This window comes from Hyperoodon ampullatus (genome assembly GCF_949752795.1).
Source record: "Hyperoodon ampullatus genome assembly, chromosome: 2".
Taxonomy (NCBI): Eukaryota; Metazoa; Chordata; class Mammalia; order Artiodactyla; family Ziphiidae; genus Hyperoodon; species Hyperoodon ampullatus.
The window spans coordinates 170,958,851-170,985,959 of NC_136915.1; the positions used below are offsets into that span (position 1 = coordinate 170,958,851).

The 27,109-nt window shown below is 39.9% G+C and overlaps 1 protein-coding gene across 3 annotated transcripts; it reads left to right on the forward strand.

Moving 5' to 3' along the window:
* Positions 1-1,993: 1,993 nt before the first annotated feature.
* On the forward strand, positions 1,994-22,280 carry SLC19A2 (solute carrier family 19 member 2; the record flags this gene model as incomplete). Of its 3 annotated transcripts, none has more annotated exons than XM_079725508.1 (6): positions 1,994-2,325; positions 8,708-9,310; positions 17,627-17,849; positions 18,945-19,137; positions 19,477-19,618; positions 22,152-22,280. In XM_079725508.1, exons 1-6 carry the CDS (start codon positions 2,122-2,124, stop codon positions 22,278-22,280), a joined length of 1,494 nt encoding a protein of 497 aa, XP_079581634.1. In that variant the 5' UTR covers positions 1,994-2,121. The 3 variants fall into 3 exon arrangements, with proteins under 3 accessions (XP_079581634.1, XP_079581635.1, XP_079581636.1); XM_079725509.1 differs by having other exon boundaries at positions 8,708-9,196; XM_079725510.1 differs by lacking the exon at positions 8,708-9,310.
* Positions 22,281-27,109: the final 4,829 nt, after the last annotated feature.

Genomic DNA, 27,109 nt, shown 5'->3' on the forward strand with positions numbered 1-27,109 from the left:
AGTTTCTACCTAATTCAAGAACAATTGTTATTTGTTAATGCCCAACATTGCCTAAATGATTAATACCAAGGAAAAATTTCAGAACCAATGATTTACAGATGAACACAATTCAGGTCTCCAAGACTCAGGGGAGGGATGGACAGCTGTTCTTAATAAGTGGGCTTCTCTTTCAGAGGACTCTTGTTTTTCTCTTTCCTTCTCTTCTACTAAAGCACTGAATGTATCAATAAATGTGAAGGGAAGCAATTGCCAAGAGGACCACTGATGTTCTCTCTGTAGTCATAATGAGAGGTAGATAACATGGCTGAAGTTTAGAGGACTAGATAATTTTATATTGTAGAAGTTCTTACTTTTTTGGCTTCAAGACACCTGTTATTGAGGACCCTAAAGACTTTATTTTTGTGGGTTATCCCTACTCATAGTTGCCATATTAGAAATTAAATCTGAAAAGTTTTTAAATGTAAAAATATACACACACACTTTCTCTTGGTCTTTAGAGTGACAGTGTCATCACATATCATGTAGTCTCTACAGTGCAAAAGGAAATAAAGTCTTAGTAGTATTATGAAAGTAGTTTGACCACGTGGAATTCTGAAAAGATCCCAAGGTTCCTTTGGGCTTCCTGGACCTCACTTTGAGACCCACTGATAGATGTAAATACCAACAACTGCATTTCTTCAGCGATCAATCAACTCACATATTTTGGTTCATTCACTTGTGCAGTCTTAGAAACAAATCTCCTTTCCCTTTACTAGTATGTCATTCCATCTGGTAGAGTTGTGTGGCTGATTGCAAAAAGTATCCTTTTTGCAACAAGTGTCATTTGCTGACCCAGGAAGAAAATTGAGCTAGATAGGTCATAACATACATTAAAGCAAAATAGAGTTCAAAAATGTTTTCTGTGAGCTTCTGGTAGGATCTGTTAGTCTGCAAATACTGCACAGGGGAAATTGCTTTAAATGGTGCAGCTGGTCTGCAGTGGAAGGATTGGGATACAGTCAGGCTGAGTCAGGCAGAAAGAGGTTTATAGACAAAAATTAAAGAAAGCACTGCGGATTCTTGTCATGCTTTGCCCTTGAAAACTATGCCAAGACCTCTGTTTTGGTTTTTTAATAAAGAGATCGATGATATTTCGTGATTGCTTTAATGACTCGGGATTTCCCCCTTACGTTTTAAACACAGCCTGTATCTACAGTTATGTTATGTTTGCTTTCTTTGTATCCCGCTTACAAAAAGTAACGACATAAAGCTAAAACCCTTTCATTAGGACTGCATTACGATCCTTCTGTTAAGCAACTAGCTCGTTCATTCTTTTCACAGCGTTTTATCCACCTTTGCCCGCTCCGGCTCTTGGTAAACGCCTCGGAGCGCTTAGATCCCTGGCTTCTAATGTCTTTTTACTGCAAATGAATACAATTTAAAACCTGAAAGCTGCTGGAAGAAAGATAAAGCATTCCCCCGTCCCAAGGTTAAATCTTTGCCCGGAGCTGGCCACTTGAGAAGGAAAATCTGAATGGACCGTGGTTAAGAATCAGAAAATGACTGTGTGTAACAGCGCGTTTCTCTTGGTGGGGATAAGGCCCACGCGGAGCATTCCCGACAGGTGAGCTGCAGCACGAGGGATGACTTAGCCGACCTCCAGCGTGGGCGAAGGGCTCTCCGCCTGAGCAGCGCACGCCAGAACAGCCGCGTTCTGAGCTGTCCTTCAAGTCCTCTCAGCCCGAGCCAGCGTACGTCAGCGCTCTTGCGTACCGCCGCCACCGCCGCCGCGGGTTCGCATCTTGTGAGCCACCGACCAATGGGAGAGAAGCCAATGCCCGGCGTCCTCTGTGATTGGTTCTCAGCAGGGAGGAGGTGGCGGAGGGTGGGCCTTAGGGCGTGAATGGTTTTCTGCCGCTCAGCGGGCGGGTGGCGACATGTGAGGCTCCAGCAATCAGTAAAGGCTGGGAGTCATTGCGATCAGAGGCGGCTGTCTCAGAACTGCTTGGTCCTGCCGGGAGGAGGCGCCACTCGCAATTGCAGGTGCCCGCGCTGGGGCAGCGATTCAACCTCACTCCGGTTGGCCGAGGAGGAAAAGGAGAAGGAAAGGGCCGGGCCGGGTCCCCGCCCCTCGCTCCCCGGATGGATGTGCCTGGCCCGGTGACACGGCGGGCGGCGGCGGCGGCGGCCACCATGCTCCTGCGCACGGCTCGGGTCCCGCGCGAGTGCTGGTTCGTGCCCACCGCGCTGCTGTGCGCCTACGGTTTCTTCGCCAGCCTCAGGCCGTCCGAGCCCTTCTTGACCCCGTACCTGCTGGGGCCCGACAAGAACCTGACGGAGGGGGAGGTAGGCGCGGGGGGCGGGCGGGAGGTGGCTCGGCCGGCGCGGGGCGCGGACGCCGAGATGTGCGGGAAAAGGTGAGAGCGGGCGGAGGGGATGTAGTTGAGGAAAGGAGGAGTGAGAAAGGCGCTTGAAACGCGGGAGCCATTCTGAGCAGAGATTGCTGAGTTTTCCTAGTTGGAAGGCGGCTCAGTGCTGGGCGCTGCCTTAATTCACGCTGTTTTTCTGTCCTGCGTTGGATTGATAGGCCGTGTCGTAGGTGAAAGGCTCGAAACGCGGTTCGGGAGCCCCAGTGCACGTGTGCTTCAGGCGATGTGCTGATGATGCTGTAATGGAACTTAGCCCCACTCTGCTCCGACTGATCCAGCAGTTCCTGCTTGGGGACGGGGGCGGGGGGGGGGGAGGAGAATATTTGGAGAAAAAAAGGGAAAACAGCAGGTTGTACTTTGGACATGGTAAAGGTTTAAATAAATATTTGCTGCCGGAAAGTAAGGAACCAGATGCTGAGTAACTTATGCTTTCTGAAAGGATCTTCCCTCTACCTGCTGCACCCTCTTCCTTTCCCTATTTTGCATTGTTTACCCTTGAGAGGTGGATGTGCTCAAATAAGGACTGTACAAGACAACAAGAACCCATCATCTTGTCTTGATTTTTGATTGGGCGAGACTGTGTCCAAGAATGCGCTTTCCACACACTCCCCCAACCCCACCTCCCGGGATAAAAGCAGATATTTAGATGGTATCACATAGTTGGCATTTAATTATAGTTTTTCTTGCGTTGTGAATTGTTGCTTCACGGATGTTACTTTTGCTCCTTTCTGTTCTGCTGCGATATTGAGAGTAATTAAGAGTACATAGTCCGTGATCAAGAACTTTTTGCTGATTGACTTCCCCAGGAGGATTTATAAGTAAAGTACTTGAAGTGCATTGTGTACTTTAAAAATGTGTTTAACTCTTTAAAGTGTATGGTCAACTTCAACACCAGTTTTTTGAAAAAGAAAGACATTATATTAACTGAAAAAGGACTTAAACTCAAGCTGCTACCACAAAACCCAAATAAAGCAGATTCAGCATCCTCTTCCTTGAACACTACAAAGCAAGAAAGCTGAGGTCTGGTATTCCTTTCTGGAACAGAAGGGTGAAAGCTGAGTGGGCAGTTGTTAGCTGTTCCTTTTTTCTTATGTCTTCTTCTCCTCCCACCCTGCCTTCCTGCCCCAGCTGCTGTGAAGTACTCCTCCCATTTAAACCTTACTCTCTCCCCTGTGATTAGTAGTCACCTGTTTTGAGTATCCCTGCATAACAGGTCAGAGCAGGATGTAATTACTCATAATCCAGTTTGTTGTTGCATTGCTCCTCCATTTTCAAGGGCACTTAACAGGGAAGGGGTTGAACTCTTGGTTGAGGATTTCATTTGAGTTTCCCACATTATCTCACCCCTAGCAAGTGGCACTGACTTTTACCCAACTTCAGATCTACTTCTCAGTCTTATGGACCACTCCACAAGGAACTGTAAGAGTTACTCATTACCTATTTGAATTATAGTATTGGTTAAAAACAATAATAAAGTGGAAAGGGCCAACTCTTGTGAACAGAATGATTCTCCAAGAAGAAAATTACTTCAGTAAATACAAGAGAGAATGATTCTGCAGACCCACAGCAAACACCAAATCTGTAGTTGTAGCCACTGAAGCAGAAATGATACTGTCTGTGAGCTGCTAACAATTAAAATTTCATGTGAACTGCCACGTGATCTGCATAGTTTGTGCACCTTGCCTGAAAGAGAAGCACACAGGGAGAGAAACATGCTCCCATTGTTGATATTTGAAAGCCGAACTGTTTTGTACAAGTGCCCTGGGCAGAATTGTTGTGTGATGTGCCTCATGTGTCCTGTCTTATCAGAAAGCTACCTAAGCGAGTGAAATATGTTCGAGGCGTATAGCAATAAAGCAGAGATGCCAGGCCCAGGAAACATTTGCTGAATGTGTAACAAAAACATAGCACATTTCTGTTACTGCAAATTAGATGAGGAAGAGGGCAGGGTTTGAAGAAAAATCCAGAAGTCTGGAAAGGGATGTCGTTTGTCTCTGAGGACTCAGAATCATGACCGATTCTGATGGTCGTGCACAGTATGGCTCTGTCCACCCTCTCTGGAACCCTAGGTTTTTTTAAATCTCTAATAACTGAAATAAATAGGACAACTTGTTCTCCTTTCTGACTGCTTGTTTTCACCAAGGTACAGTTATTTATTTATTTAATATTACATGATTTTTAGGCAAAGCAAATGCCAAATCATGGTCAGTCTATTTGTGTTGAATTTTGTAGTTCCCTCAGGAGACTTTAGAAGGTCCAAGAGCAGTCATCTTAGATAGAGCTGTTGTTAACCTAGGCCAAAGACAAAAGGAGGAAAAAAAGGTCAGAATTTCCTCTTTCCACTCTCAAAGGATTTTTTTTCTTAGATTTCAGGAAAACCATTAACCTGTATCACTTTATAAATTTTAAACAGGTTAAAATTTGTATTTCAGTAGTTGAAAGCCAAACTTTTAATAAAATAGAACTCTTTATCACCAAAAATTTTTTATCCTTTCATCTTTTTCAGCATGGGATTTGACATTCACTACCTGTCTTTGATTTTTTTTTTTTTGCGGCACGCGGGCCTCTCACTGTTGTGGCCTCTCCCGTTGCGGAGCACAGGCTCCGGACGCGCAGGCTCAGCGGCCATGGCTCACGGGCCCAGCCACTCCGCGGCATGTGGGATCCTCCCGGACCGGGGCACGAACCCGTGTCCCCTGCATCGGCAGGCGGACTCTCAGCCACCACGCCACCAGGGAAGCCCTATCCTTTCATCTTTTTCAGCATGGGATTTGACATTCACTACCTTTCTTTGATATTTTTAAGGCATTAAATTTAAAACCATTCTGCCTAATATTCAGAGCCTTACAGAATTTGGCTCTTATCTCCTTAACACCCTTATCTCCCACCACATCCTTCTTCCCCTTGCCTTCTACATGCCCAAGCTCCATCCACGTTAATCTTATAGTCGTAAATCCAGTGCATCTAACTTTCTCATCCTTCAAGGTCCATCTCAAGGGAGCAACCCCCCATATTTCCTAACTCCCTTGTCAATAATTTATGTGTATGTGCTCTTCACTAGGTTCAGAACTCCTGGAGAACTGAGGCTTCATTTTATTCTTTTTTTGTTTTTGTCATCTCCATACAGTTTGAAAACAGTGTTGTGCAAATAAGTGCTTACTAACTAGTTGTCTAATTGAAATGTGATTCTAAAATAAAGTGTAAATCTGAATTAGAGCTTAAAACTGAACAGCTGTTTTCCCTTGACTTTTTGTGTCTCAGAAGAAAGCACAAACAAGCTCTGATCCAAGAACTGTGAAAGGCACCTTAGAATAAAATCAGTTCCCTTTGCTCACACGGCAGATTTTTACCTGAGATAAGAAGGTATCATCCAGGTGTGGCCAATAAGAGTCTGTAACCTGTACATTTTTGCATGTAGGAAGTTTCCCTTCGGGATTCAGAGTATCCATCAAAGAAGCATTTCCTGGTGTGACAGCTTCTCCTTGGAGGCATTGAGAGAAAAGGGATCTTCTGGAGACTTTTGGAGACACAGTGGCTAAGCTCTGCATATTGTCTGGTCTTCTCTCTTCATGAAAGCCCCATAAAAGCACCCCTACGCAGGTTGAAAAAGCTGCTTAATGGCATTAGAAGTAAGCCTGGAACATAGTAGATGATCAACAATAGTTTTCTGATTGAAGAAATGGGGGCATTTTAGGGTGGTGGATTCAGAATATCTAGGTGCAGGTACTCCCTCTGCCGGTGACTAGCTGGGATAACTTCGGGCAATGCACGTAAGGCCTAGTTTCCTTGGTTGTAAGATAGAGGTGATAAAAGCATCTACCACTTAGCGTTGTTTGGATTAACTGAGGTCATATAGGTGAGGTGATTAGCATAGTGTGTGGTGTCAGTAGAAATGTACTATTATAATGCTGATAATGCTGTGGGAGGGACAGTCCTCTTGGGTTGATGTCTCTCCTAGGAGTAAATTCAGATTTCTTATTGAGAATAAGTTAAAGAGAACATATCTGGTCTTTTTCCCCTGCTTGCCTTTATTTTAGTTTCTACTTGGCATTGCTTTTCCTTATCTTCATTATGTAAACTGTGGTTTTTGTATTAGGAGTGGAATTAGACTCATAAGCATAAACACTTTAAATTGATCATTGAAAGGATGAGGTTTATATAACGAAAATGTCGCAGTTAATCGTTTGGGGACAACTAGTATTGAAGGGTATATAACATGTCTAAGTGCAGACAGTATTACTGGGGTGAAGACTCAGGGAAAGTCCCAAGGGGTGTGGTGGAGAACAAAGAAGACGTATTTTTAAAGGGAAGGCGTGGTGGCTAACAGCTTTGTAGTATTATGTTGGGGAAAATGTGAAGGTGAAGAAATATGCAGAGTCAAACAGAGGAGGCAGTTTCACACTTAAGAAAACTGTAGGAGACTGAATAAAACTATAGGCAAAAAAGGAGGGGGAAGTTGCTAATGGAGCACACCTGTGAAAAGTCTGTAGGGAAGCCTTCACTCTTCATGGCTTTCATCTCAAGGTTGCCCTTATCCCCTTTGGTTTTCTACTGAGAAGTCTCTGACCCTGTGTTGTCAGCCGAGTGCACTTTGTTCCTCATTTGATAAAACTTACACACTTGTGAATAAGAATCATTTCTACAGTTCTCGATTATTCTTTCACGCACACATTCAGGCACAAGAAAGTTTCCTGGTAAATGGAGGTTGCTAGATGATTTGCAAACACAAATTAGACCAGAATTCATGAAGGCGAGGCTATTAGACAAATCACTTTTGATATTCAGCCAGTAAGAAATCAAGTCTGGAATGTATTTCAGATTATGTTTTCCTTTTACAGTTGTTCTCTGCATTGGCAAATATTTTATAATAATTTACTAAAAATAAAATTTTTACTTTATTGTTCCTCTAAAACCTTAAAACAATTAGTTGGGTGAACTGAGGTATACACGAGAGTTAAAAAGTAAGTCAAACCCGAGGTTTAGATTGCTCCATCACAAAGTATTTGGACTGTTAGTAAGACTACCTTTCAGAATGCACTTAAAAACTGGGGCCACTGATCCAAACTTTGAAATGATCACTTATAAAACTGACTTACTTAAACCCCCAGGAACTTACTAGGCTATGGGGTAGGTGTAAAAAGAGGGAAAATTCTCCTACAATGATTGTTATTCGAAGAATGGGGACGACAGTTCAGTTAATTTAATTTGTATTGTCCCAAGTGGTCTGTGTTTCAGCTTCAGTCCTTAAGTCTTTAAACCTATGAAAAAAGAGTAAGTGATTTACAGTTACTCTCTCATTTAGTCCTTGCAAGAAACAACCCTGTGGCATAGGCTTTACTTCTCTTTTACTGATAATGGAGATTAAGGCTAAAAGGAACTAAAAAAAAACTTGCTTAAAATCATATGGCAAATGATGGAACAGAAATTCCAGCTGGGGTCTTTGTGGTTTAAATATTATTTCTACTATCTTCCAATGAAAAATTAATGGGAAAAAAACCTTCCATTTTTTTTCATATTATAGACATACAAAAAGAAGGACAAGAGTTGCTTATAATGCTACCATCCACAGATAGTTACTCTGTTAAGACTGTAGGACAGATTTACCTTCTTTATCTATTCATGTTACCCCAAAGAAATGAAACTTGAAATCAGAGAAGCCTAATCGAACAGTAGGATCATGGCTCCCTGTTCTGTGGCTAGAAGTAAGAACTGACAATGATTCCAAAACATTTATTTGTTTCCAAAGCATTTATTGAGCCAAGTATCTTCCAAACAGTGTGCGAGCTATTAGGTTGTGCAAATGAAAAGTCAAGTCCACCCTGAAAGAACCTATAAAGCAATGGTTCTCAACTCTGGCTCATAATAAAATCTCCCGGGAGGTTTCTAAAAAATGCCTGCGGCAAGGCATCCACATTTTTAAAAGCTCCTTGGGAGATGTGTAGCCATGGTTAAGAAGCAGTGCCATGAGGTAACTGAGGAGACTGACACATACAAAGCAGTATCAGGAGAGCTTTTTGGGTGTTGGGATACAAACACTATCAGCTGCAGCAAAGTCTTCCAGGATGAGGAAGGCGTTGAACTAGGCTTTGATGAATAGGGAAGATTTTATTAGGAAAAAGACGATGGGGTGGAAACGGAGAAGTATATTCCAAACAATTATCAGAATTGTTGTCGAGATTTCTTTGGTTGATAAAAATGAGATCTTTGAGGTACTGGTAGATTGTTTTATAAGAATAAATTGTTACGAATGTTCCAGGTCCTTTGAGATCACTAACGGGATTTTATCTTTTTTCTACCAGGTCTTCAATGAAATATATCCAGTATGGACTTACTCTTACCTGGTGCTGTTGTTTCCTGTGTTCCTTGCCACAGACTTCCTCCGTTATAAACCTGTTGTTCTGCTGCAGGGACTCAGCCTTATTGTTACGTGGTTCATGCTGCTCTATGCCCAGGGACTGCTGGCCATTCAGTTCTTGGAATTCTTCTATGGCATCGGCACCGCCACTGAAATTGCCTATTACTCCTACATCTACAGTGTGGTAGACCTGAGCATGTACCAGAAAGTCACCAGTTACTGTCGAAGTGCCACCTTGGTGGGCTTCACAGTGGGCTCTGTCCTAGGGCAGATCCTTGTCTCAGTGGCAGGCTGGTCCCTATTCAGCCTGAACGTCATCTCTCTTACCTGTGTTTCTGTGGCTTTCGCTGTAGCCTGGTTTCTGCCTATGCCACAGAAGAGTCTTTTCTTTCACCACGTTCCTCCCTCCTGCCGGGGAGCAAATGACGTCAAGGTACACAATGGTGGCATTGCTACTGATACCTCAGCTTCTAACCACCTTCCGCAGTGGGAAGACATTGAATCAAAAATCCCTCTAAATACAGAGGAGCCACCCATGGAGGGACAGGTAAGCAGAACCTGAAATGCCTGGTGGTTGCTACTCTGGGGCTAGACCAATGGTGAAAAAACAGACAGGAAAGCCCCTCAATTCATTTGGATTCTGGTTTTATCTTGAGTTGCTTCATTGGTTCATTAATTCATTCATTCAGTATAACGTCGATTTATATTAGGGATGACAAATATATTTTCCTCTGGAGTAAATGACCTCCAAGACTGGCACAACATTATATTGCTCATGTTGGAGATGTCTTAGAAGCCACAGCAATGTCTGTCTCTTCTTCGTCTTTCTATCCTCAGAACTTGGTATGTAAAGGAAGCTCTAGAAAAAATTTTCTAAATGAATAGGTGAAATGATTCCAATAAATGATGAATATCTACTTCCAGTTTCTGAATTGAAGTCCAAAGTATGTAAGGATAGGAAGTTATCTTCCTCATCTGTGCTGAAAACTATGTGTGATACAGGCATACCTCAAGGATATTGTGGGTTTAGTTCCAGACCACTGACATAAAGCAAATATTGTAATAAAGTAAGTCACACAATTTTTTTTGTTTCCCAGTGCATATAAAAGTTATGTTTGCACTATACTGTAGTCTATTAAGTGTGCAATAGCATTATGTACAAAATAATATACATACCTAAATTTAAAAATACATAATTGCCAAAAAATGCCAACCATCATCTGGGCCTTCAGCGAGTCGTAATCTTTTTGCTGGTGGAGGGTCTTGCCACGATCTTGTTGGCTGCTGACTGATCAGGGTGGTGGTTGCTGAAGGTGGGGATGCTGTGGCAATGTCTTAAAATAAGACAGCAGTGAAGTTTGCCGCATCGATTGACTCTTCCTTCAGGAGTGATTTCTCTGCAGCATCAATGCTGTTTGATAGCATTTTACCCATAGTAGAATTTCTTTGAAAACTGGAGTCAGTCCTCTTACACCCTGCTTTATGAGCTAAGTTTATGTAATGTGCTAAATTCTTGGTTGTCATTTCAACAGTCTTCACAGCATCTTTACCTGGAGTAGATTCCATCTCAAGAAACCACTTTCTTTGCTCATCTATTGGAAGCAGCTGCTTATCCATTCAAGTTTTATCATAAAATTGCAGCAATTCAGTCACAACTTCAGGTTTCACTTCTAATTCTAGTTTTTTTGCTATTTCCACCACATCTGCAGTTATTTCCTCCACTGAAGTCTTGAACCCCTCAAAGTCATCCATGAAACAAAAGTTTTACAACACAATGGTTTATTCTGACACATTTCGTTTATTTTTTGTAATGTGATCACTGCCCACTAAATTGATTGTATTACCAACTAATGAGTTGAAATCTAAAATTTAAAAAACTCTGTCCTAGACCACCTTGATATTTGTTATTTATAGATATGCAAAATGTCAGTACTTGATATGGTGAAGAATTATAAACTTTTAGAGTTATTAGTGATTCTAACCACAAATCATATAACAATCAGAGCATGTTAAAGGGACTTTAGATCACATCACCCTTTCATTTTAGAGATAAGGATTCAGATCCAACATTAGTGAGTCGTGCAAAATTACACACATGTACTCCTAAACATAACTTTAGAGCAGATGTGAAATCCACTTCAATCTATACCTTGATCCATGAAGTCTTTCACTGGGATAACAACATGGTCAGAACCATCATGTTGGCCATGGTGAGGTAAAATTAGGATTCAAGTCAGTTTCATGATCTCCTTGGCTCAGCTACCGACACCATGACAGGCAAGCAGTGCGGCTTGGCAGCTGTACAGCCCTAAAATACTGCTTGCTTTTCTTTGACAAGCTTGAAGGAAAATTAGAATGTGGATATTGGAGATCACAGTGCCATCTTAAGTTGACAAAGCCCATCAATGAACCATAAATGATAATCGTGGTAATTACGGTAAAGAAGAGTTCTAGGTCAGTGGGTGGTTTTATCTTGACTTAAAAAGAGGGAAAATGAGGTAGAAGTCAAAGTGATAGCCCAGTCCACAAGTTACCTTAGAGTATTTGTAAGTTGATTTTCAGAACGAGTCCTACTGCTTTGGGGCAGAGGGTGCTGACATTGCAGGAGGAGGAGCTGCCAAAGCCAGTGATTTTCTTTCCCAAACAGGCAACTGGACTCATTTTGTGCTTGGCATATAGTTGGACATGATTTTTTTTAAGTTGCTTATCCATTAGAAATGACGTAAATTAAACCAACTCTTTAGCACAGGGCTTGACATGAGACTAATGCTTAATAAATATCTGTTAATATAACTATACTTTTATTTGTAGACTGACACCCCTTACTATTAGGAAGCATTCTTCGTGTGTGTGTGTGTGTGTGTGTGTGTGTGTGTGTGTGTTTGAGTTCCATAAAACACAGACAGCAGCAAAATAAATGTTTTTATCTTGTACTCAATATCATTTATAGAGCAGAGTATAGCGGATTTTGAAGAAGGGAGGCAGTCCCCAGTACTAGTACTTACCAGCAGGGTGATCTTGGGCCAGTTTCTTAATTCTTTGCAACTTTTAGTTCCCTCATTCATATACCTACCTCATAGGGGTATTTCAAGTATTAAATAAAGCCATGTAGAGCTTTCAAATTAGTATACATAAGTAGGTAATCAATACATGGTAATTTCTATTATTATCTTTATCATTAGATATGAATAATCAAGAACAGCTTTGTATCTTCACTGTAGATCTCTATTTGTGAGGCTGTAAATAATTTCTCATTTTTCCTTTGAATTTGTTGAAGGTATTCTGGGCCTTATGAAGAGTTATGAGAGTCTGGTACTAATTCCATCACAAGTTCTTTTTCTTTTTTTTTCTCTTTTTCTTTTCTTTTTTTTTTTTTTTACTTTTTGGTCACACCGCGTGGCATGCAGTATCTTAGTTCCCCCGACCAGGGATGGAACCTGTGCCCACTGCAATGGAAGTGCGGAGTCTTAACTGCTGGACCACCAGGGAAATCCCACAAATTCTTTTTCTTTAACTGAGTTAGGCTACCCCTAAATGTAGAGAGTGTTAAATCAGATGATCACTAAGCTTTACTTGACTCTAGAATCCTGAGTTTTGTGAGCTGATTGATGTGAAGGTACTCTCTTTTTTCTTCTGTTTCCCAGGCATACCATGAACAACTTCTCCTTTCCTCTCCAGTCCCCCATACATGTAGGGATACATAGAAGTAATTTAATTGAAATTATCAGCCCTTGACTTAAATCTTCATAGTCTAGGCATTAAACCCTAATTATCCCCTCCCCCTACATTTTCCTATTGTATGTAGAAGAAAATGCAAAATTCTCATCATGGCCTATAAAACCCCATATAGTTTGGCTGCTTGCCAACCTCTCTGACCTTATCTCTTAATTGGGCTGAAACACATCAAGCTTGTTCCCACCTCAGAACTTCAAATCCGTAGATTGTGTCAGTCAGAACTGCCCTTCATCCTGATCTTCATGGCTGGCTCCTTTATGTCACTCAGGTCACAGCTCGGACATCAGCTTTTCAGAGAGCCATTTAACACTCTTAGCAATCATTACTCCATTCCAAAGTCACTTGCTATCCCATTACCCTTTTTACTTTCTTCATAGTATTATTCCTACTATAAGCTCTCTTGTATGTGTGTGTTTATCATCTGTCTCTCTTACTCCAGTGTTCATTTCATAAGGGCAGGGACTTTCCTGCTGTATCACCTGTGTCTAGAACATTGCCAGACACATTGTATGGGCACTCAGGAACTATTTGTTGATGATGTTAATGAGTCGTGGTAAATAGACTATAAGGGAAACCAACATTTATTGAGCACTTGCTACATACTGAATAACGCTTATCTAGTTCTTGCAATAACCTGTTGAAGTAAGCATTAATTTCCATTTTACTGTAAAAAGCCTAAGATTCAGAAATTTTTCTCATCTGAGTGTAGACAAGTATGCTGCTGATTCATCATCTCAGCTCCCATTTATTTTGACCTGGGTACCAGACACTGTGCCAAAAATCTTATATTCATTATCTCATTCTTATTAAAACTACTATTATTAAAACTCTATGATATAGGTATCACCATCTCCATTTTACAGGTGAGGGAACTGGAGCTCTACTGATTTTTTTAAAAAGATTCATACTTAATTTTTTAAGTAAACAATACAGAAAACTACATAAAAAGAAGTCAATCTGAACTGCTGGGTGCAAAGATTACCACTGTTAATATTTTAGTGCCCTTTCTAAATATCACTGTTTGTACAGATTTTATAGTAAATGAAATTATAATCTACATGTAGGTTTATAACTTTATGGTTTTTTACTCAGTGTTAATTCAAGACTGATCTTTCTTTCTTTTCATGTCAGAATAGCCTTCAGAATCCAAAGAAGTGAAACCATAATGGTGAAAATGACGGGGGGGGAGGTTTGTGTTGGGCAGTATTCTGCCTTTCTCACCAGGCTGGCCCTGAGCACTAAAAGCCAGAATCAGAAAGACTTGTGTGAAGGACAGAGTCTGTCTTTTGACCCTCCCCATTTTTTTCTCATTTGTGGTCACAGCCTTTCCCTCTGGATATCTCCAGTTGGACCCCTGCCAACAGATATGTCTGAGTTGGGATGGAGGGAAGGGAGTGTGTAGCCGTATATGGCTGTACCCCCTACCTTTTGCAGCTTAATGCCCTTGAAGCTCAGATAGGTGTTATCTCCCCTGAAAAAGAGTAGGCAAAGGCAGGTCTCTGTGCCAGCTCTTAAAAGGTTTCCAATGCCCCTGAACTAGGGCTTATGAACTAGGGCTCTACAAGATACCAGGCAAAGGCAAGAATGAGTATGCTTGGAACAAGATAAGTGCACAGCAGGCCAGAGCAGGACAGAGTGTCCCAGAAGCCTTTTATGTTGGAAGAGAACTTTATCATTGCAGATTCTTAAGTACACCTTGAAAGCGCCTTCTTCTGTGCTGTTGTTCTTGTATCCTTTGCTTTGAATGTTGCTCTTAATTGTTTCTCTATTCGAATCTTATCTATCTCCCAAAGCCTGTCTCAAACACCAGTTCTTCCATGATACATGTTTTGGCTCCTTTTCCTTGAAACCAGATGTACTGTATTTGTCCCCATTGGTTAAGGCTCACTGTATATGTTTTTACTATGTTTTGGGTAATGAAATATCAATATCTGAGAAAATAATGATAGTCTTCCTTTCATCATGAAAAAAATGTTCATTGTTTATAGCAAGAATTAGGATCATGTCCTTCAACAGCACAATAAAAGAAGCAAACTTATTCTCAAGTTTCCATCCTAGCTATTGGCTTGATGATAGACAAATCTACCTCTGCATATAACTGAGCTAAGAAAAGAGTAGCATTTAACTTGATATTATAAACACCTAACTATACCTATTAAAAGGTTCTATTTAAAGGAGAAGGGGCTGCACAGAAATTAACATAAAATGGATTAAAGACTTGAATGTAAGACCTGAAATCATAAAACACCTTAGAAGAAAACATACGTGGTAAGCTCCTTGACATCTGTCTTGGCAATGTGTTTTTTAATTTGACACCAAAAGCAAAAATAAGTGGGACAAGGTCAAACTAAAAAGCTTCTATACAACAAAGAAAAACATCAACAAAATGAAAAGGCAACCTACTGAATGGGAGAAAATATCTGCAAATCATGTGTCTGATGAGGGGTTAATATCCAAATTATAAAATGAACTCATACAACTCAATAGCAAAAAAAGAATCCAATTTAAAAATGCGCAGAAGATCTGAATAGACATTTTTCCCAAGAAGACATTCAGACGGCCAACAGGTACATGTAAAGATGCTGTGTCGCTAATCATCAGGGGAATGCAACTCAAAACCAGAATGAGATATCACCTCACACCTGTTAGAATGACTATTATCAAAAAGATAAGAAATAAGTGTTGGTGAGGATGTGGAGTAAAGTGAACCCTCGTGCACTATTGGTGGGAATGTAAATTGTTGCAGTCACTGGAAAACAGTGGTGGAGGTTCCTCAAAAAATTAAAAATCAGGGACTTCCCTGGTGGCGCGGTGGTTAAGAATCGGCCTGCCAGTACAGGGAGCATGGGTTTGATCCCTGGTCCAGGAAGATCCCTCATGCCACGGAGCAACTAAGCCCGTGCACCACAACTACTGAGCCCACATGCCACAACTAACGAAGCCTGTGTGCCTAGAGCCCATGCTCCTCAACAAGAGAAGCCACCACAATGAGAAGCCTGCGCACCAAAATGAAGACTAATCCCCGCTCGCCGCAACTAGGGAAAGCCCTCATGCAGCAACGAAGACCTGACGCAGCCAAAAATAATTAAATAAATAAATTTAAAAAAAATCAGACTACCACATGATTCAAGAATTCTACTTCTAGGTATATATCCAAAGAAAATGGAAACACTAACTCAAAATACAGGCACCCACCAATTCACTGCAGCATTATTTACAATAGCCAAGATATGGAAACAACCTAAGGGTCCATCAGTGGATGAATGGATAAAGAAAATGTGGTATATGGACACATTTATATACACACTGGAACACTATTCAGCCATTAAAAAGCGAATGAAGTCTTGCCATTTGCAACAATGTGGATGGACTTGGAGGGCATTATACTAAGGGAAGTAAGTCAGACAGAGAAAGACAAATACTGCATGATCTCATTTGTATGTGGAAACTAAAAACAAAACAAAAACACCAAGCTCATAGATACAGAGAACAGACTGCTAGTTGCCAGAGGAAGCAGGTAGGGGGTAGCATAATGGGTAAAGGGGAGTCAAAAGGTACAACTCGCAGTTGTAAATAAGTCTTGGGGATGTAATGTACAGCATGGTGACTATAATTAGTAATGCCATATTGCATATTTGAAAGTTGCTAAGAGAGTAGGTCTTAAAACTCATCACAGGAAAAGAAAATTATAACTGTGGTGACAGATATTGACTAGGCTTATTGTGGTGATCATTTCACATTGTGTACAAATATAAAATCATTATGTTATACACCTAAAGCTAATATAAAGTTAAAGGTCAATTATACCTCAGTTTTTAAAAATAAAGGAGAAAGGGCTGACAGCAGGTGGGAGTAGTCATTTTACATCTGGATGTTCTCATGTGCAAGATATGGGTTCCAGCCAGCGAGCAGGTTGAATCATGCTGCTGCCATTGATGTTAATAATCTGTAACATGGCTCCTGTCACACATCCTGGCTCTTATATGCTAATTCACAGTTAGCTTCCTCTTGGTCCCTTTGGATTCTCTCATTTTGCCTTCCCATGTTAGTTGCAAAAGTAAAATTTCCTATGCTCTGAGCGAGGCTCCGGAATTATGGCAACCTTTGATAGCTATTTCACAGGATGTCTGGAATCTCATATTGACTTCTTGGCATAGACTAGGAATGATGGTACACAGTAATATTTAGATTCACTCAGTTACATGCATAGTAGCTTTATTACTTCATTGTAATAGTAATATTTCCCATAAATACTGGGTAACAGAAAAAGCATGAGGAGGAAAATTAAAATCACTGATTACCCCATCAGTCAGAGAGAACTGCTGCTAATATTTTGATTTCTTTCTTTCTAAGATTTCTGTCTTAACCATTATCTTTCAGTGAATCTGATAGGTTCTCATCCATGGATTCTACCTGAACAGTGATATACTAGGGTTGCTAATTATTGTGCTCTTTTTTTTGTTTGTTTGGTTACATTGGGCTTGTGGGCTTTCTCTAGTTGCGGTGAGCGGGAGCTACGCTTCGTTGCGGTGGCTTCTCTTGTTGCGGAGCACGGGCTCTAGGCGCGTGGGCTTCACTAGTTGTGGCTCACGGGCTCTAGAGTGCAAGCTCAGTAGTTGTGGCGCACGGGCTTAGTTGTTCTGCAGCATGTGGGATCTTCCCGGAACAGGGCTTGAACCCGTGTCCCCTGCATTGGAACGTGGATTCTTAACCACTGCGCCACCAGGGAAGCCCAAATTATTGCTTATTCTTAATGTTGCTTGCCACTGCATGGGGAGATATGGAATGTCATCTCCCTTTGGCTAAAGTACGCGATCTCTGACCATCTTTCTACCTTCATTTTATAAACAGCATATCATTTGCTGGATGTACTAATGTTTATAGAGCATTCAAAGCAAAAATTATATAAGAATGTGTTTTTTTCCCCAGAGGGGATAAATGTAATTGCTAAGAAGTTTATACATACACACACACACACACACACACACACACACACACACACACACACACACGTATATGAAATAAGCAATTGGTTTTCACAAGGAACAAGAAAAAAGTCTGTTGAATAGAAAATTGAGTCTATACAATTGCTTTCCGTACAGTTGGCTTCTTCCCTTTTTCTGTGTAGGAATCCAAGCCAGACCGTCTCCTTGTGCTGAAGGTCCTGTGGAATGATTTCCTGGTGTGCTACTCTTCTCGCCCTCTGCTCTGCTGGTCCGTGTGGTGGGCCCTCTCCACCTGCGGCTATTTTCAAGTCGTGAACTATGCACAGGGCCTGTGGGAGCAGGTGATGCCTTCTCGTCATGCTGCCATCTATAACGGTGGCGTGGAGGCCGTTTCAACCTTACTGGGTAAGCAGTGCAGGGTGGTAGGGCAGCTTGGGAGGGGGAGATTCCTCTGGTAGTGAAGTCAACCATAATCAGATTTTCTCTCCCCTCCCAAGTTTGAAGTAACCCCAAAGAATGGATTACTTATTTTGAGCTCTGATTTTATAATTTAGGAGGACAATTTAGAATTGCACATGAGGTGGAGGACTATGACTAACAAACTTAAATTCTTTTAACCTTTGGGAAACCTAATATAATGGTCCTCTAAATTGTCTTCTTATCCAGGTTTCCATTATCTCTGATTTACTGGGTCCTTCTGCCACTTGTTGAAAAACCTGGAGTAACCTATACAATACTTTATAACAACAGTAGCAAATAAATTGTTTATGTGTGCCAAGCGCTGCTCTAAAGACGTTATGTATGTTCACTCAGTCCTCACAAAATTCCTAAGATAGGTGTAATTATTATCCCCAGTTTACAGTTAAGGAAGCTGTGGACAGATAGGTTAATCACTTGGCCAAGATGATATAGATGGTAAGTGGTAAAGTCGAGGTTTGAACTCAGAGCCTGTGTCTTTGGCCATTTTATTCTGTTGTCCCTTTCTAATTTGTTGACCCACCTCAGAAGGTTTTGGAAAACTTTATATGATTTCTGTAAACACTTAAAACTGTGACTGGCACTTAGAAAGCACTCCATACATTTTAGCTTTCGTTATCGTAATCATCATCATTTTACCACATAATAAACTGCCCCTCAGCTGGGGAGAGAGATGAGCCATCCTGCCGTGTTGCCAAGCTACACGCAGTGGTTCTTTTTGATTCTCGCCTGTGTGTCCGCCTCAGTAGTTTTTCCTTAGCAGCATCCCGGGCTCTGTATCCTCCTCTTCCATCTCATTACCAGCTGCCCTAGTTCAGTCTCTCATCATCTCTCCATGGCTCCATACTATTTATTCCATCAAGTCCAAAATTCTCTGCCTGTCTTTCAAGGCCCTCCATAATCTTGAGCTACCCTGTTTACAAGTTAAAAGTTCTTAAAATGTAATAATCTAAGATGAATTTTTAATTTATTGAAATAGTATTTGTGTAGCAAAATGACAGATTTTCTCTTTTTGTTTTGTAGGTGCTGTTGCTGTGTTTGCAGTTGGTTACATAAAAATATCATGGTCCACTTGGGGAGAATTGACATTGTCTCTGTTTTCTCTCCTGATTGCTGCTGCAGTGTACATCATGAACACCGTGGGTAACATTTGGGTGTGCTACGCATCCTACGTTGTCTTCAGAATCATCTACATGTTACTCATCACTATAGCAACGTATGTATTTTGATTCAAAGGACCATTAGGAAGAGATGACAGGATTAGCTTTTTGGTTTCTTTACAAATTAAATTTTCTGGTTAAAAGAGGCAAATGGGAGGAAGCATTATATGTGCATTGCCAGTTTTTCTCCTGAGGAAGCATTTAGGCAAGGTTCTTTATTTCCTTGTTTAAATGTTCCTGCTGTTTTCAGATGTTTGCATGAGGTTTACATCATTTAGCAACAAAATATTCTTCACTTGGTTGGGAAGGGAATTGACAGTAGAAAGTATGGGCTACTCTTCACACTATCCTGGAAGTAATTCTTGTCTATGCATTCTTTTTATTTATTTTTTAAGTTTTCAGATTGCTGCAAACCTCAGCATGGAGCGCTACGCCCTAGTGTTTGGTGTAAATACCTTCATTGCTCTGGCACTGCAGACTCTGCTCACTCTAATTGTGGTAGATGCCAGTGGCCTTGGCTTGGAAATTACCACTCAGGTAAAATCTCTGTTTCGGTACTGAAGATGTTATGAGTTGATCAGGGTAACAGAAGTGGAGCATGCTCCATGGAAACAAATTCAAACACTATAGACAGATACAAAATAAAAAGTAAAAGTGTTCTCTCTTTCCTTCAGTCATCCCCCATCCTTAGTTCTTTTCCACCAGGAGGACGTTGGGACCATCATCTTTTTGATGAGGCCCTAGAACATTTCTGTGTGTCATTAACCAGCCTGGTGGAGCTGAGAGGTAATATTGGTTCCTTCGAGGCCAAGCCCTTCTGCTTCCTCATCCATTATTTCCCTCCACTTTTAATTCTGTGCCTGGAATACTGCATCTCATGTTTGAGATGCCATGCTTCACCTCAAAGCTCTCTAAGTCTCCTCCTTCTTTATTTAAAACACCCCTCACCCAAATACCAAGGTAATGACTTCCTGTTAATGAATAGCATTATGATTCTTAACATATGACCTATTGAGAAAACACCTGCACAAACACTCAGAGACAGTGTGAATAATTTTATTCACTCAGGAATTGTACAGTTGTATATGCCTTCATGCATTGTGAGCTGTAGGTAGGGCTTGTTCTGTACTTCAGCAAAATGGGCACTTGAATAAAAAAGTGCCTACCCTACCTCATCTCAGCCCAAATGATTCCATCTCCATTATTCCTTCCTTCCTTACATATTAGTTTTCTTAGCATACAAAGACCTAACATGTTAGCAGTAATTAACTTTGTTTCTACTGAGGAGATCTAAAAGAGAAATAGGTAATGTGCATTGAGTGCTTTCTATGTGCCGGGTGCTTTATATAGGATTGTGCAGCGTTGTTATCAGGATTAGACATCAAGAAAATGAGCCTGAGAGATGTTGTGTTGTTTAAGGTCATGGATCAATAATAGTATGGCAGAACCAGGATTCAAACCAGCATCCGACTCCAAAGCTTAGGCATCTCCCACTGCATCATGCTGCCTCAGAAAAGGATGGGAGAGGGGTTGGGCAGAGCAGAGGAATGGGAGCTTATTACTCTCTTTTAAGTAAGAATTACTTAAGTGTTTCCCAGTTACTACCTGCAATAAAAACCTTGAGAAGACCTCTCAAGGGTTAGATACTTTCATTTGGGATGGAGGGTAGAAGAGTAACTAGGTGCTTGTCATCTTGCTATAGAAGTGGTAGGTTTAAACGTATGGAATAATAGAATTTTGTGGGCTGTGCTGAAACTTGTAACTGCCATGATTAGTTAACGAGTTGCCTATAGGAAAATGAATCAGAATTTTAAAGGACCTGGCTCAGAGGGTTAGCTTACCAGTAGTTAGTAAGTTATTTTAAGAAGAAAAATGATGATGATGTTGATAAACAACATAGTTACATTAAAAAATTGGCTCGGAGGGACTTCCCTGGTGTCGCAGTAGTTAAGAATCCACCTGCCAATGCAGGGGACACGGGTTCAATTCCTGGTCCAGGAAAATCCCACATGCCACAGAGCAGCTAAGCCCATGCGCCACAACTACTGAGCCTGTGCTCTAGAGCCCGCGAGCTACAACTACTGAGCCCGCGTGCCACATCTACTGAAGCCCATGTGCCTAGAGCCTGTGCTCCGTAACAAGAGAAGCCACCACAATGAGAAGCCCACGCACCGCAATGAAAAGTAGCCCCCGCTTGCCGCAACTAGAGAAAGCCCGCATGCAGCAATGAAGATCCAACACAGCCAAAAAATAAATAAAAATTTTAAAAAAATTGGCTTAGAGAAGATTCTTATACAAAGTAATCTTATAATGGAATATATTGATAATTGACCTTCTACTGCCCTCTTCTGGGCAAGAGTAGAGGTCTTGATATTCAGAATTTGGCCTGTTAATCACATCAGCCTGAGGGTAGAGACCAGGATTCAGTTATAACAGCAACAAAAATAAAAACAATAGTATTAACAGCATTAGCATTGTGCTAGTAAACATTTGCATACATAATCTCATCCTTTCCCAACAACTCTGCCATTAGGAAATATTATGAATTACAAAATGTTTTGCAAATTAAGTTGAGGCTCAGAGACTGAGTCTCTCAATCCAGGTCATACAGCTAGTAAGGGGGAAGTCGGGATTTGCACCCAAGGGTCAGCCTTCAGTATCACCATGCTGTGCTGCCCTTTGTATCCTCAGTGCCAGGCACATTGTTTAAGCACACAGTGTTTTTTTGAAGTTTTATAGAGAAACTGAATATACCTTTATAGAGTCTGTTCACATATATGTAATAAAAGAGCTTACCTTCTTTTTTTTTTTTTTTTTTTTTTTTGCGGTACGCGGGCCTCTCAGTGTTGTGGCCTCTCCCGTTGCGGAGCACAGGCTCCGGACGCGCGGGCTCAGCGGCCACGGCTCACGGGCCCAGCCGCTCCGCGGCATGTGGGATCTTCCCAGACCGGGGCACGAACCCGCGTCCTCTGCAGCGGCAGGCGGACTCCCAACCACTGCACCACCAGGGAAGCCCAAGAGCTTACCTTCTAATTGATAATTCTATAAATTATTCTTTCCCCCTCTTTAGTTCTTCATCTACGCTGGTTATTTTGCACTCATTGCTGTGGTTTTCCTGTCTAATGGTGCAGTCAATATTTTGAAGAAATACAGAAAGCCGGAAGATCCAGAATCAAGTTCTCAAGTGACCACTTCATAACACACTGCTAATGAGCTTCTTATCACAAGAACTCTGCACAGCAGCTGTGCCCGGATGTATTTAATTTTTTAAAGTGTAGACACATATTTATGAGTGTGCATTTCATGGCTTCAAAGCAGCCAATTGACTATACCTTGTCCTCCTAGAGTAATAGAATACTGTTCAGAAGTGAAGTGTACTTCATGGGTTATTTACGAGAGCCAATATAAGGATGACTTTTTTCTGATTTGAAAGTGAGCTTGCTTTTGAAAACCAAGTAATCAAGAGCAATCAAACAGCACATGGTGATGTATACTTGCTAGCAAGTGAGTCTGGTGTTTCATAGGTCAAGTACTTCTGTATCACATTAGCCAGATGCTTGGCCTGGTAGGACCAGGGCTTCACAGGGGCCACAGATGTTACAGGTCAGAACAGAAATATGTTCTAACAGCACCTGCCTCTGTTCAACTTAATTCTTATTTCTGTGTTACTCATGTGCATTTGTGTTTCTACAGATGAAAGTTGTTCCTATCACTGACAATATGTGCTCTGGTTTGGTGTTTTATAAGGAATGTGTGTCGTTTCTAATTTATTTTAAAAAATTCATTGTGTAAATATTCTCAATTCCCATCTTGACAGTTATGTATTTGTGTGGATTTTTCATTTTTACATTATTCATATGCTTCCCAGAGAAGCTAATTTAGTTAAATAATAAGGCAAGTTTTGAGGCCTGCTAAAAATCTAAGTGACCTAATCAGAAAACTTAAGGCAGGTTTGCTTGTCTTTTATTCTTCAGTATGAAGGACTATTAATTCTATGATGAAAAGTTACTAAATGGGCTAAACATACAACTAACCCATTTTGGTTTTTTTTTTTTTTTTTTTTTTTTTACAACTTTATTGGAGTATATAATCCATTTTGTATTTGCATTCCCTTTTATCTCCAAAGTAAAATGGAAAAGTCTTTTTTAAATAACTTCATCTCCATTTATAGCTTTTATATTATTTATTCTTCTTATTCAAGATAAAGATGTCATTAAGAGTTGGATTATTCCAAGGTCTTTTTCACAAACTGAGCCTCTTATTAATTATTTTGGTGGGACAGGAACTAGGATAGACTTAGTTCCTGCATTTTGTACATTAAATCTGCCTTTGTTTCTAAAGGTGGATCATCTTGAATATCTGCTTAAAATAAGAATTGCTATTGATTCCGTTTCCAGGTTACTTGAAAAAAATGTTATTCTGTGCACATTTAATTGGGAAGTTAGTCTACCAAGTGGCTGCTAGCCTATGTGAGATGTAACTATTTTGAAGCCAATTTTGTTGCCTAATCTTAAAAAAAAAAATAGGTTAACTTTTTTAGAACGACATAGGTAAACACTGAATAATAGTGTCAAGATTCCAAAACTGACATATTCATTTATGTAAGCAGGAATTCTAGAAGCAAATGAATAAGGGTAAGAATAAGTCATTTTCCACTCACCTTCCTTTCTGAATAAGGGAAAGGAAAAGAACACTAGTTAAGTAAGGGAAGAGGAAGTGATATCATAAATAGCAGCCTCTAATTTTATATTTTGTCTTTGTTGTGTTTTATTTTGCTACATAGGGAATTGTTTACTCAGAAACAAGTAGAAAAGTGGTATTTGAGGAATTTTATTTTTTAAATAAAATAGACTGTGGTACAATCAATACTAAAGCAGTATTTCCCTGGAATTTAATTCAAAGTTTGTGGTACACAGAGCCTTTACATATTTAAGACAATAATAAGTTTACATCTTGGTGTGTGGCCCTATTTGTAGAATGCTGAACCCAATTTGCAAGTTGTACTGTATGCAGTTTTGTAAAGAAGTGAAAATAATTTGTTGTACTTTTTATTCAATTCTGTATAGATTATAAACTTATTTATTAAATAAATATTTTACAGTATATTTTTCCTTTTTAATCAAAATTGTTTTTATCTTTTGCTGTATTAGGAGCTTTGGATTACTTCTTTAAATCTTTTAGTTGTTTCGACTAAGACAAATTTCAGAGTAAGCCTTTCCCCTCACCTGACCTTACTAACTAACCCAGAGTCATCCTGTTAATTCTTCCATTGCTTTGTGATCTTTACCTTTGACTCTTCCCTTTCATTTCTGTTTTTCCAATTTTCTTCTAACACCACATTGTACTGTTTATTTTTCTTGGTCTTCATCTTGGTACCTCTTACTTTTTTAAAACATTCTCCCATTTAGAAACCAAAAAGACCTACATTCCCTTCAGTGTTAACTGGATTTTTTTAAGTAAATGAAATTGAATCAAAGGCATAAGGTACCATCTTGTTTTGAAAACTCATAGCTTTTTTGTTCCAACCCCAAATATTCTGATACCCAGGGAAGCATCTTCTTGCCATCAGTTGAGAATCACTTGTTCATTATACCCTAGAAACCAAATCAGTCTTCTCTCACAGTATCCAAATGGGTACATTCTCTTTAATTCCCATTCCAAAACCTGCTTCATTAAGGCATTTCATTGATTATCACCAAAGACTTGGAAATTTTTCATGCAAAAACTTTTTTTAAGATAAAGTTTTCTCTCCCTATAGTTATATCCCCTGTATCTTAAGGCCTTTCAGACTGTAAGCCTGCTGAGCAGGGACCATGCCTTATTTTTGTCTTTTGTTACAAAACACATCCTGTGATGTGTTTGTGCACTATGAATATTGAATTATACAAATGATATGGACTCAACATAGCCACCTGCCAATACAACAGCTAAATGCTCACTATTTTTAAAAAGGTACATCAACGTAAAACATTAAGATTTAAATGCCTATCAATGATCTCTAGTCCACTGGACGCTTTATTCAAGGCATTATGCTCAAATGATAGAAACTGGATATCTGTTTTACTTATTATGGCATCCTCATAATTAGTACCTTACTTGTTTAACATGTTTTAGTTTGGAAAAGGTATTTGTGAACATCATCTCGGTTGATTCTGGAAAAAGCATCTTGTAGTAGTACTAATTCCCCTACTTTTTTCATTAAGTAATGCTGATAGGAGAGTTCAAAATACTGGGTTTGCCACTCAAAGCTCTGATACATTAGGGAAGTCACTCTTGAGCTTCAGTTTCCTCGTTGGCAAGTGGGGATGATACTTACCTCACAAGATTGTGTGAAGAAATGAAAGAACATATGTGAAAGCACCTATCACATCAGACACAGGAAGGGACTGAGAAATCAGTTCCCTTCCCCCTCACTCTCCATTTATTGGGTTGGCCAAAAAGTGCCTTTGGTTTTTAAGTAAAAATAAAAGACACATTTTTCATTTTCACCAAGAACTTTATTGAACAACATATTCACCCTTTTGTTCCACTACCTTCAGCCATTTTTCAGGCAACTTCATACTTCCATCTTCCCAAAACTTTTTATCTTTTTGAGCAAAGAACTGTTCCAGGTATCTTTTACAGTCTAACAGGGAATGGAAATTTCCATTAAGAGAATTTTGTGAAGACTGAAATAAATGGAAATCCAAAGATGCAATGTCTAGTGAATATGGTGGATGTATCAGAACTTCCCAGCCAAGCTGGGAAGCCACCACCCTTTTTTTCTAATTTTTCAAACTGCAAGAGTTGACCATCATTCTTTGCAGGATGCCAAAAATCCTGGAGGACCCACCTGCCATATTCTGGGAGTGTTGCCAGAAGTCGACCTTGAACTCCAGATCAGTACTTAAAGATTGAACACTTGGACAGAAAAGGCTATCTGGAAATTCCTGTCTGTGTCTTGTGTTTGACTGATTAAGAGGCAGTAGGCCAGAGAATGTATCCGTAGTGAGAGAGTATCCAAGTTGGCTTAAAGATCTATTTTTATCTCCAACTCTTATAATTAAATCCCATGAATAATTATAGTTTTTTGATTCTCTCCTCCCTACCCTGATTTTTTCTTTGCATTTTGGTCTCCTTTCCTTAGGTATAAACCATTTCATACTTACTCAAAGCCATTCCTCCATATCCATTTTAATAAAAAAAGACCTGCTATGTCTAGTAGAAAGGACTCCAGCATTAAGTCAGGGACCTAGGTGGGAGCTAAAGTGGTCCCAAATGGGTAGAAATCCCTGGCTGATATTAGAATTTTAAAAACAATATTTAAAAATAATCTCTAGAGAATAGCATTCCCTTTTAAGCCCCTGCACTGACAGAGTTATGGAATAGAAAGTCACAGAGAAGAAGATACCTTAATCTTCAATAAATAGCCTCCTAAGAAGTGACCTAGAATCCTACCTCATAATGTATGATAAAATTTTACTAGCTGAGTTTATTTGTGGTTGGCAAGTATTCTGGTTCCATGGTTATTTTAACATTATTTCCTGGTTTTAAGAGTATTATGTATTATGTATTTATGGTAGGAAATTTGGGGAATGTAAAAAAGCTTAAGGAATAATGGTTACTCTTAATATCTGTCAACTCTAATCCCATATGCATGATTTTTATCCTCTCACACCCCCCCAGGAAACCACAATAGAGCATAAGTAGTTAATAAGACACTTAGTGGCAGATCATGCTCAGGTCAAATAAATATATAAAATATTTATTTTAGAAATTAAGTTATTAAAAATTAAATACATTATTTTAAAATTCACCAGAGACATAAGCAACCACAAATAAGAGTCGGCAGAAAAAACAACAGATAAGAGTCCTAATGATTTAGGTTTTGGAATGATCATATACAGAGTATAAAATGAATATCTATAAAATTTTAAATATAAAAGACAAAATCACAAAATTGAACAAGTAATAAGAGACTAACAAAAATGAAAAGAGTGACTTCAGAAAGAACCTAAAGATATATTTTAGAAATTAAAAATAGAAATG